The sequence below is a fragment of the Danio rerio genome, chromosome 13 (genome assembly GCF_049306965.1).
Source record: "Danio rerio strain Tuebingen ecotype United States chromosome 13, GRCz12tu, whole genome shotgun sequence".
NCBI lineage: Eukaryota > Metazoa > Chordata > Actinopteri > Cypriniformes > Danionidae > Danio > Danio rerio.
The window spans coordinates 29,060,375-29,073,262 of NC_133188.1; the positions used below are offsets into that span (position 1 = coordinate 29,060,375).

The window sequence follows — 12,888 nt, forward strand, 5'->3', positions numbered from 1 at the left end:
CCAATATGGCGCCCATCGGACAGACATTTCCCGACGTGCTTTGCGCACTGACGCCACCATATAAATGTTTTTAAATATCAATCACGGTTTTATTGGATTAGATTGCGCGCAGACCAGCTTTAGTCTAAATAACAATCAAACAACTGTTTATATTATTTAACAAAGAAAACTACACTCTCTAGTAAAGGAGGATTCAAGGTTACACTTACGTTTTATCCTCGTGTGTTCGAGTGGACTTATTTTTAAAAATAAAATCAAATTGTGATATATTATTGATTGGAAGTGTACAGTTCGACAAAGTGACAGTATTAAATATAATGAATTATTTATACAAATCGATTTTTGTGACTGACAACATGCCCCTCGCTCGTCACGTGACCAGCGTTCCGTAAGTAAACACTGAAATGTTTGTCCTATTTTAACCGATTTCGACATAAAGTTAGCAAATTCTAGAAGTTCAATTGGCTAGTAATGGTGCGTGAAAGCGTATAAATTAACATATAATCATGAGAGTTAAACACAGCTGAACAAAAAGGCCTATTACTTTTATCATAAGACTTCTTCCTAGGAAGCATTTGTTTGTGTCATGTAATGTAGCCTAGCATTTCTGTGATATGTTCTTGATTATAGTAAGGCCTTCTGCCTTCTTGTGTGCCTAGAGTGGAATGATAGCTTTTAAACAGCTTGTAAATGACTTTGAATTTCCTTTTAGACCAATTAGCCTGAAAAAACTACCATCTGAAGTGCTCAGGCATCACTTTTGACCTTAACATTGTGTTGTGTGGGTTACTGAGGTTTAAATAAGGCCTTCTTGGATGATTTAGTTTTTACTTCTACACTTTTACTAATTCTATTAAAAAACTGATTAGGTGTACAATAGAAATTACAATAGAAATTGGGATTTGCAAATAGGCCTATACTATACCACTTATACCATGAAAAAACAATAAAACTAAAAACAGTCATGGTAAGCCATGTCATGATGAATCTTCTTTGTACAAATGTATAATGAATTATAAATAATAGGCCTATAATTTTGTGAATCAGTATAAATAATTCAGCAGGCAGCACTGTATCTCAGTGGTTAGCACTGTCACCTCACAGCAAGAAGGTCGCTGGTTCGAGTCCCAGCTGGGTCAGTTGGCATTTGTTTGTGGAGTTTGCATGTTCTCCCTTGTTCCTGTGGGTTTCCTCCTGGTACTCAGGTTTCCCCCACAGTTCAAAGACATGCAGTACAGGTGAATTGAATAAACTAAATTGGCTGTAGTATATGTGTGTGAATGAGTGTGTATGGATGTTTCCCAGTTCTAGGTTGCAGCTGAAAGGGCATCTGCTGTGTAAAGCATATGCTGGATAAGTTGGCAGTTCATTCCGCTGTGGCGACCCCTGATGAATAAAGGGAATAGGCTGAAGGAAAATTAATAAATGAATAAACATTTAATGTAAAATTACACAGGTTTCATGTGTAAAGTTATATAATATATATTACATATAATATATAAATATTAAAGACAAAAGTTTATGAGACAAATTAATATTTGTTGTTGGACAATCCATTTTATACTGTGAAATAAAAACAATATTATAAAATATTATATATGATCATACGTATGGTTAAAAATTGCAAATGTCACACTTTATTTTGATGGTCCGTTTGTTGAATTTAGTGACATTGCATTTACATGCCAACTAATTCTCATTAGATTATAAGTAGACTGTTGGGGTTAGGGTTGGTGAAAGTTGACATGTACTGGCAAAGTTTCTTATAGTCATTTAAATGTACTAATACCCAAATGGACCATCAAAATAAAGTATTACTATTTGTTTTATTGTTCATAAAATATACTCATTTTGATAACACATTAAGATCAACACTACACTTTTAATGCTAAAGTTTTAGTATTAATTAATGTAATAATTAAAATTAAGATGAGTAATACACTTGTGGGTGACCCAGTGGCGCAATAGGTAGTGCTGTCGCCTCACAGCAAAAAGGTCGCTGGGTCGCTGGTTCCAACCTCGGCTCAGTTGGCGTTTCTGTGTGGAGTTTGCATGTTCTCCCTGCGTTCGTGTGGGTTTCCTCTAGGTGCTCTGGTTTCCCCCACAGTCCAAAGACATGCTGCACAGGTGAATTGGGCAGGCTAAATTGTCCGGGGTGTGTGTGTGCGTGTGCGTGTGTGTAGATGTTTCCCAGAGATAAGATGGGCTGATTGCGGCTGGAAGGGCAAAACGAAAAAATGTGCTGGATAAGTTGGCAGTTCATTCCACTGTGGCGACCCTGGATTAATAAAAGGACTGAGCCAACAAGAAAATGAATGAATGAATACACTTGTTAGAGTATTTATTAATTAACATTAATAAACACAGAGCTGTCATTAATAATGGTAGCTTAATTCGATTAAATAATGTTTATTATAAAATATTAATTTGTAATTATTAATTAAAATTAATCAACTGTTATTATTAGTTTGCTAGTTTAGTTTAATGTTTACTATATGCTTTTTTTAAAATAAAGTATAGTGTAGTTAATAAATGTTGTTTATTTGATTTTGAATTTAAAATGTTACTTTTACAACTTTACAAGTTTATTTATTTTATTATTGTTGACTTTAATCCATATTTATTTTTTAGCCATATTTTAGTTTTTAAAAAGTTTCTATTTCTATTTCTATATTTCTATTTTTATTTATCAGAATATTCTTATTTTTATTGTATAAAGTTTTTAATTTTACATTTATGCATTTTAATAATTTTTTATTGAAAATAATAATAATAATCCACCTGACCCTGTTGCACTCCCTGTTCAAAAACCTCTACTAGGTAATACGATTATTTAGCTAATAATAGGCCTTAGGCTAATGATTAAAGAATATAATAGGCTGCATCCGCTCCATTTGACGAAGCGTAGTGGTTCTAGTTAGAAAAGAGCTGTGGCATATGTTGTGATTGAATCGATTAGACACAAACCAGGCCTTGGCAAGAACGTGTGTTCCGTGCGTAATTGCTTATTCACAGCACCATCTAGTGGATAAAAGCCAGTAGTGTCCTGATGACGTCAAGATCCACCAGCTCCTCGGATAAAACCAGCACAAGAATTGTTGCGTGAGGTGTGTGGTGTAATAAAAAAGTATGTTAGAATGTATTGCATCTGCATTCGTATTGACCTAAACGTTGGAATCAATTGCCTATTAACATCGCATAGAGTGCATTAAATGGATAATTAAAAAAAAAAAGAAATTTCATCATAATTTACTCGACATTCAATTAGTTCTAAATTTGAATCTTTCTTTTATGAATCTAACAAAGATGAAGGAATGCGAGAAAAAGCAGCCATTGACATCCAATAAAAATAAAAAGTTAATGGCTGCTTTTATTTCCAACAATCTTTAGCTATCACCCTTTGGGTTCGTTCAACAAAGAAATTCAAACAGGTTCGGAACAAGTGAAGAGTAGCCTAAATAATGACAGAATTGTCTTTGTTTGGTGAACTATTCATTTAGTAATAGTAATGTACAAGTTATTAGAACTCAGTAACTTTAGTAAATTTAAATTTGTAACATTATCTTGCCTATAACAATTGATGATTGTGTCTCTGTGTGTATTAATTAATTGAACTGCAATATAATACATGAGACTATGTGCGCGCGCATTTAAATACATAAATAAAAACACCTGAAACAATCTTGTAGTTTAATTCATAGTAACATTTCTAATGACTGAAAGCCTCAGTGTATGAAATCTTCAAGATACCATCGACATCAAAAAGGATATCTTAAAAATCTTAAAACTTTATAGTCTATAAACATCGAATGAAGTGATCTATTTAAACCGCACAGCTCCACGTTAACCAACTAGCTTGCTGTTTATCATCACTGACGATCTCAAATCGTGGATGATTTTGACGTTTTTAGACGCTCTTCCAATGTTGGTCAGTTTAGATCTACATCGATTTCCTTCTCCTATATTGGAGTCGAAAAAATTATTTTGTCGTGTTACCTTACCGGTTTAAGAAACAGTCCGCATAAACAAACATTTCTTTAAGGTCTGAAATATTTAAAACTGTTTTTAAGTTTAAGTGATCGTCCTTATTTTCAAGAACAATTTAGTGAATTTTCACATGTAAGAACCATTTTTTGTTCCCCCACGAATATTTCGACGAATAGTTCTTAACAGAACTTGTTTCTTCCTGCGAAGAGCTTGTTAAGAATCCAAAGAACACGTTGTGCTATATGGAATGGTTCCACTGAGGCCAATAAACATCCTTTTATTTTTAAGAGTGTGTATTAATTTTAAATGGCGTAGCAGTATTAAGAAAATATTCGAAGCATATAAAGTGAAAAACCTTTATGAAGTAGGTATACTTAACCTTTAAAAAATGAAAAGCCTTTATGAACAAGGACATTGATAGAAAAAAAAACAAAGATGTACAATTATACGTAAAAGCAAGACAATATTATATTATGAACAGTTTTGATTGCTTTATTAAAAACAACACAAACAACATTTCCATATTTTTTTCTATTGTAAATTATTGTAACACCTTCATGTATGCTTCTGTTTTCTTTTCATGTGGTATTTGTGAAAAGAAAATTAGCAGATCAACGTGTTTCAGCAGTGTGTTTTATCCATCTTCTTAAGGCTTCCTTTAGAACCTGTTGGAAAGCAGTTTATAGTCAGACTTAAAGCGTAAGAGAGAAAGAGTGTGTTTAGTCGGGGTTCCCGCTGTAAAGGCCATTCGGTAAATTCTTCTGCGGTATCGTCAGCAGTGTGTTCTCTGATGTTTCTTCCCGTGTTTACAGACAAGCTCATTCGCTGCCAGAGTTTGTGTGGCAGTGAGTTGATTTCGCGTAGTCGCTGTCCATGGTTCTGAAGCAATTATAACAGCCACAACTCAGTCTGATTAAAATGAAAACATTTCAGCCAACTTGACAAATTACTGCTGGATGTAAGGACTGTACAAAAAATAATAATTTTTCCCACGAACTGTTAGATTGCGTGTGCTGTGCATTGTATTTCTGATTTACGATATTTCAAATCTCGTTCTTTGTATATCAAAGCTGTGCTGACTCCTGTATTTATTTTCAGTTGCTGACGTGGGAGTTGGGGAAAGACTGTTCATTTTTACACTGTCGAATCATGAGAAAATAGCAATTTAATGTAGTTGTAAAATCTATTTAAAACCAAAAAAGCTTTAAAGTTGGCTTCATCTTTAAAGTTAAATCTTTAAAAAAAAAAAAAACATTTTCAGCAGAATTTAAGTTTAATGCAAATATAAAACGCATCAAATCAAGAGACAGCTTTTATAGTTGGCTATCTATTTTGTGTAAAAAATATAACCAGTGTTTATTTTTCTTGTTTCGTAATTATAGGCTTCCTGATGACTATCACCCTTCTCAATGAAAAGCTAAAATAAATAGGCTACACAAAAAAGTTGTATAAACATTTATTTTATAGAAATACTACATCTTTTGTACAGCCTATAGCTTAAATAAACACACACACACACACACACACACACACACACACACACACACACACACACACACACACACACACACATACACACACACACACACACACACACACACACACACACACACACACACACACATACACACACACACACACACACAAATCAATTACGATCAATAATTAACCAAGATAATATGCAAAGAAACATTAAGAATATCCAAGAGAAAATATAGCTATTTAAAATACGAAGGAAGTAACTTTCACTTTCTCAACGATGAAAACGGTTTTCTATTCTAAACCCAGACGTTTATTTCTCTTTAAAAAGTTGTATTTTTATTTGTTTGCTGAACGATTTAGTTTAATGATTTGTAATGTTATAAAACCAGATTCCTTCATTCATCTCTTTCAGTGGGCTACGGCGATTCCTTGTAACAGCATTCTGTGTCATTATAATTTCGCACACTAGAGGGAGCTTGGACCACGAAACATTTCTTTTGCTCCTTTCTTCTCCCAAACTCCGCGAGTCCACGAGTCTATCATCAGAAACCTTTTTAAAAGTTTCCAGAATTTACATTTATATTCATTTTATTGTTATAATTAACTTCTATATTTGATTATATGCTTGTCCCGCTTATTTTTTGCAATTAGGCTATGCTACAAAGCAATTTAACCAAACAAATTAAACTTAAATGGTCTTTAATACTTGTTTTTCTTCAAAGCCATTTCTAAATAATTACGCAAAAGGTTAAGTTTATCATAAAAAATAGATATGGTTGCAATTTATATCATTGGCCGGACTCAAACGTGATGAAAAGACTTTGAGAAACTGTGATTTGACGTATAGTTTACTTATAGGCCTCTGTGTACATTATCCCCACTGATAGTAGACATTTATGTGTATTCTCTAGGTTTATTTTCTGTTGTGTTATCACTTTAGCATCCTCTCTAAAGGAACATCAGGTTGCAAGAACATGCAAATGAACGAAAAGTTAAACGACAGGCTCAGTTGCATCCATTAATCAACATAATGTTGGCTAATAATAACAGTTACTACAGCATAAACAACACCACCTGGTTTACTTTACAATAACGTTTACGCAAAGTTAAGGATGTGTATTATGTTCGTATAAAACGTTTTTATAATGATATATCTCGCAGAGTCACCACATGTGTAGTCCGCTCTCTCAGGTAATCTGATTTCCTCAGTCTCTCCTCTTATTCTCCTCTTTAACTCGCTCACATGCCGTTGCTTTTGTGAAAGAAGCAGTACTCACGTTTATAATTTCGCCCACAGAGTCGTAATCCCTTTGATTATATCTAATACCTGCCAAAACCCAGATGGCATGCCCACCCATCGCTCAGTGTGATAATGCCACATTGTGAAATCTAGCCATTAATATTAATTTTCAGTCTGCGAATGTGTCTGAACTGCCGAAGCTTAAAATTCCTTAAAGCAGGCAAAGCTTGACTTACCAGGGATTTTAAGAGCATTCCCATTTCGCCTTTCTCCGTCCTTTGAGGTAAAACTTGTATTTTGTGGTATCTGTAGATTTAAGGTGGTCAAAGTATCTCTCAGTCAACACGACGAGGCCTACATATAATACTGCCAGGTTGGTTTATATGTCAAATTATGGCTTTGCGATATTTTGGACAAAGTGAAGAAATGTTTGCACTGGCATCCTCTATGAGTTTTTTTTTGTTCTTTCTATTGGAGGTTTTGTGTTCGAATGAAGCATGTTTTGCAAACTGTTCTTAGATAAAATAATTTCGTTAATAATGCTCAATTTTCCTATAGTGACATTTTACATGGTTAATTACTCAAAAGCTATTCGCAGAGCCTGTCCCAGAGGAACGCGTAAGAGGATAATATCACGATTACAACCGTAGCTGAGAGATACATGCCATTTTAATTTAACTACGAACAAGGCAAGGAAGCCGAATAATTTCATGCAGGAGGGCCAGTGCATGCCTTCATTCAAAACTATCCATAAATATCTTTGTGAACCAGTATTTACATCATATAATATGCATATATGGAAAACAAAACGGGGCATATACATATCTAGCATTTTTGGTTTATTTATTTATTTTTTTTTATTTCTGTCTGCCATGGCTCTGGGTTTGGATTAAACCAGTAGAACGTATCTCACATATTCGCACTGTAGGTTTAAAAAAAACTTTATTGTATGAAATTTGTTTTTATTAAAAGACACACGTAATGACAAATGCATATATTAAAAATAGCAAAGGGAATCTAAATAAATAATCGAGTATAGGCTATATAAGATTTGTTTTTACTGTTTTGCAGAGTAGTTTTTTAGCACTAATTAACACAATTAGTCGTGTTTACAAAACATTTTGTTGATCCATAAAATGCTCAATGATGAGTGACGATGAAGGCATTAATCAAAAAGTTTAACATATTTGGTAAAAATAATGAAAATAACAAAATCCTAAAAGTATAAAAGAACATTGCTTTAAATATGTCACGTTTAAAATTGGAATAGACGTGGAAAACTAAAAAATAATAAAGAAATTATAACCAAAATTACTCACAATGAGAATTTGCAAATTCATTAAAGTTGATAATATAGAAAAATAAATGAAAACACTGGCCCACACACACACACTAACTGCACGCGACGGGTGCTAGTAAATGCTAAAAGCCTCTCTTTAAACGTGACATCAGCGCTGGACAACAGTTGCAGGAAAACAGATCTGCTGATGAATTGCCAGAGCTAGTGGGAAAATGAGAGGAGTGAAGCATGAACAGGGCGTAGGGCGTTGATTTATCGCATAAGCCCTCGGTCATTTCCATATATTAAAATGTGCCCAAGGGGCCAGTCAGTCAATTTCCTTGAGCCACTACCCGTGGAAGGCAGACACATGACCAAAAGACATTTAACTGTCTTGCTTTTCACCTGACCCATGTACCAATATTAATCCCCTCACCCCCGGTATAATATCCAATAGTGAAAACCTACTAACATTTTTATTATGTAGGTTTGGTAATCTGGTTTTTGTGTCATCCACAGGGCCTGACGCACTGAACTAAAACGTTATTTTAAGCATGAATCTGTCATCGCACTTTCCACTCACTCTCATTTCCAATCGCTCCCTCTGTCATTCTCTCACACAAAAGCACTTTTTCTGTACGAGCGAGCGCGCCTGACCGTGCATTGGAGAGATGGATATTGCAATGCATTTAACGTCTGGCTGATTTATGATGGGATCAGTCGCATTGTCATTTACATATTGAGATTCTGTTTGTACGCGGCGTTTTGTTGCTGCCTGATAGCTTCCATTCCTGAAGGAGGTGTAAACGCTCCGTTTGGTCTGATCAATGTTCGCCTAGGAGCAAGAGAGAGTTTCATGAAAGTAAAAAAAAATGTGGAAAAAAGGCGGTCCATCAGCCAATGGCCTGAGTGGGCAGGTGCCATGGTTAGTGCTGCTGAAATGCGTAAACGTCCCCAAATTTGTCCAGCTCCTAAAGCAGAAGATATTTGCGCACGTTGCGCCCTAACCTCGGTAATATTTGCTGTTTACTCGTGGGGAATAATGCTTTCGGATTTAAAAGGGTTTCAAATGTTTAATTAAACATTCAGACTACAGCAAACCCGAAGGGTTATTTCGAACTATAACTTTTAGGTTATTTCGGCAAACTTGTATTTTAGGTAGCCTACACGGTGATGTATCGAACAAAGTTTAACAATGAAGTCTTTCTGTGGGATACATAACACAGAAAGCACAATCTCTGTCAAGAATTCCTTAAACAAGTTCGTGGACATTAAAAAGTAAAAAGTCCCACTTTAAAGCCCAGAAGTGTTTACTGACTGAGAATTTTCTTTAGTTACTTTTTATCATCCACAAACCGCCTGTGCTTGTGTTTTAAAGAAACCAGTTCAATTAGCATATCTAAACTTAACATAAGAACTGTTTCTTGTTTTATATTGAATATTGTTCTTTTCTTAAAGCAACACATTATTTCTGAAACGGCATTCATGCGCGGAACTCTTAAAAGTGCTAAATGTATCTAGCTCCTTTTGTGCACGCTGAAAATAGTGCGCTGCGTCGAAATGATATCAAAGGCTGGAAATACAAAATTCAGATCGATACGGTGCTTTTAATCATATGCACTTGTTGAGAACAATGACCTGAAAAGCATCGGCACAGTCAGTGTGGTACAGTCGAGCGGATCCATTGGTATTCCCAGATAGATCTCGCGCAAAGTTGACCTTTTTACCCAGCACAAACCTGACTCAACTTTCGCGTTAAGATCTGACACCTCGCGTCGGAAAAAAACACACGCGCACCAACACAGCGATCAGTCTTGGTCCAGAAACAAAGATGTCAGCGTATAAGCCTGCAAAGCAGTTTCACTCACTCGCTCGCGGGTCACGTATTATCTCCAGCATTCGGCTTCAACTCCGATCGGTTCCCTATTGAATTGTGCCTTTTCCCCGCAGACTGTCACTTGTTCACGCAGCCTCTGCTTTCTCTGGAGTAGTCGCTATAGTCTAGTTGTACTTCTACTAGTTCGCAGGGGTGTCTCTCTCTTCCTCCCACCTCATGCATTGAACTAGCTTGTCATCGCGTTCGGTTATACGCTTCATGTCTCTTTAATTTCGAATGCATCAGCGCTGTTTACAGCATCTTTATATTTCTAAATCCACGCGGCGGTTTACTGACACCCCCTCCTCCCCCCAGTCGCCATTCTCTATAATCTGAACACATCTGAAAGTTATTACCCCGTCCCCTTTCTTTCTAGTGGGCTGCTCCCACAATCTATTCGTCAGTGTGTTGTTATATTTTTACAATTACACTCTTGTAGTATTTAAGTCCCACCTACATCGCGCGCAGAGCGCACGAGCAAGTATCCCATCCCGCTTTATGTGATGTGCCTTAAGTTTCTCTGAGCTGGAGGAATGTGGCAGCGCACGCGGCGGTTGAACCCTGCACATGCCCCGGCTCGGAACCTGTCTGTCCTGTTCATGCAACCCGATCGTGTCTCGCTGAAAAGCAGCTACCTTGCGCGCTACCTTTGACTGTTTGACCAGGAGTTGAGTCAGTGTGTTTGAAACACCATCAGTGTCCACTACGAAACCTTAAATGCGAGGCTCCTCTCTCACTGTCTTTGTATATATAGCACGTCCGGCCCCCTTGAATCTCCTGTCCATTGGCTTTTCGTGCTCTGTTTTCCTGCGTCCACCCCCAGAGCGCGAGCGCGCGCGGACGCACACACACACACACACACACTCCGCAGCGCACATTGCTTTCATTAAACATATCTCCCCCTCTCTCTCTCCTTGTGTGTGTGCTTGTCTCTCGCTCCCTCTTTCTCGCCTCTTGTCCGGCCCCCTGATCTTTCTGTCCATTGGCTTCTTCGGGTCTATTTTTCATGTCCAGCCCCTAATGAGTGTCCATTGGTTTTGTTATTTCCACTCCCTCCTCCTACTCCACGGCTTTGCCCTGCCCATGTTCTGTATGTCTGTGTCCATCCATCTCCTGACGTTCAAGTTCGCAGGGACGTCACGTCCGCACTTGAACTTGCAGCTCAGGGGGGCTTTTGCCATTTTTTCATCTCTCTCTCTCTCTTTTCAAAAAAGCCATGACGGCTATCCCACAATCCATCTTCCCTGCGCCATCTTTGTATTATTTCTAATTTATTTTGGATGTCAAAGGCATTGATGAAGATATTTTCTCTGGAGTCTCCTTTCTAACCCGGCTCTCCCGATGTGAACCGAGCTGAAAGCCACCACCAACCACCATGTCTCGCCGCAAGCAAGGCAAACCCCAGCACTTAAGCAAACGGGATTTTTCGCGTAAGTAAAGACAAATATATGTTGTGCCCGTTGCCTTTACCTGTTTTTTGGCTGCGTTGTGTAGCGTTGAGTTGCTGGAGAGGAGCGTAATTCTCAGGGAAGACACACTGGACATTGGACAGCGCAGCGCCGATCAAGTGGACTTTAGCGAAGAGAGCGTTCCCATCTCTTGAATGCCTTTACGCGCACCGAATCGCCAAAAAGTTTGTCTTCCATCGCTGTACTTGGAGAAGTTCGTGTCGACTCTGTGTTTAGGCGCATATGTCTTGGCTCTCGTGCCCCAGTCGCTTTGACCACTTAAGAGCAAACGCTCACATATACCGGACCGTGGTGGGTATATGCACGCGTGCTTTCGCTTGCTTATTTACTCTCACATCTCGTGGAGTGTCCCGCAACGCTGTCTGTCTGTGATTCTGGGCAGGATTTCCCCCCTCTCGCACTATTTTTGGAAGATTTTCAAAGAGTGGAAGCGAATTTTGATTGGGAAAAATCTCGTGTCCGACTGTTTACAAGCGCCGCGTGCGCTTACTACCCACTGCCAGCAAATAGAGCACGATAGTCTTCTGCCTGAGACTAACAGCGCAGAGTAAGACATCTGCATATAGCCTAATATCGTTTCGAGTTTTACACATTAACGCTTTTCTAACGTTTGAAGCAAAACGCGGTTGTGCAGTATTTGTGGGCTTTCGCTGAAAAGCAGTAGAAGAGTATTTTACGTTACGCTCTTTGCCGTTTCGAGTACATTTGCAAGGAGAGAAATACGATTTCTATTTAGGCCTGATTTTCGTCTTAAATGTCGTTGACAAAGGTAAGACGAAACCTAAATATAATGCAACTATTTGGATACAAATGTATCGAGAAAACCAGGCTTTTTATGCATATATTCGTAACACACTAACCTACTGTTCTTCCAGAGATCATGTTAGTTGACACACTAAACGTGCTTTGAAGGACTGTGATAAGTTGCATTTTTCTAAATAAAGTATGCTTCAGATTATATGAACCTGAAATGTTGTCAGGAGCTCGACGACACAACCATTTAGCTTCTATCTTTTTGATGTTTTAGTTTTGATGTCTGAAACGTAAATCTTCAAAAGCATTAGTCCGCGTTTTAATAGATAAACGTGTTTGACACAAATCCTGAGTTGTTGTAACATTGTAAAGTATCGTGTAACATTATTGGGTTTCCACACACAGGCTGTGGATCTCAGCGCGGGTTACTCTGCGCTTTCGCTGCTGCACGTGTCCGAAATCCACCGCTAGGGGGCACACGACGATCATAAACTAGACTCGAACCCGATCAGTTTCAGCACTATCTATATTTGACCATATGTTTGCAAGAGCGAAACGTATTGTATATGAACTTGTAACAGTTTTTTTTTTACCCCGTCCTGAACTGGCATGAATTATAGGATTTTTAAAAAAATGTCTTGTATATTTTGTAATGGATCTAGAAAACTAACATGACTTTCAGGTAATGCAAACAGAGCCAGTATCGATCTTGATAAACTTTGCCATCCAATTTATAATTACACAGAAGACGGTTATTTTTAAAGCAAAGAAACAACAAGCGAGCCTACAAACTTTTTTAATG

At 37.5% G+C, this 12,888-nt stretch overlaps 2 protein-coding genes across 4 annotated transcripts in view; one reads left to right on the forward strand and one right to left on the reverse strand.

Moving 5' to 3' along the window:
* pdlim1 (PDZ and LIM domain 1 (elfin)) overlaps positions 1–12,888 on the reverse strand; it is a 534,563-nt gene that overhangs the window by 79,374 nt on the left and 442,301 nt on the right. The window lies entirely within an intron of this gene.
* bcl11aa (BCL11 transcription factor A a) overlaps positions 92–12,888 on the forward strand; it is an 85,960-nt gene continuing 73,163 nt past the window's right edge. The window contains exon 1 of one of the 3 annotated variants that reach the window (XM_073919969.1): positions 92–388. Coding sequence is in view for 1 of the 3 variants with exons in the window: in NM_001040391.1 (NP_001035481.1) it covers positions 11,240–11,294 (55 nt within the window). In the remaining 2 variants the exon portion in view is untranslated. 3 annotated transcript variants of the gene reach the window in all.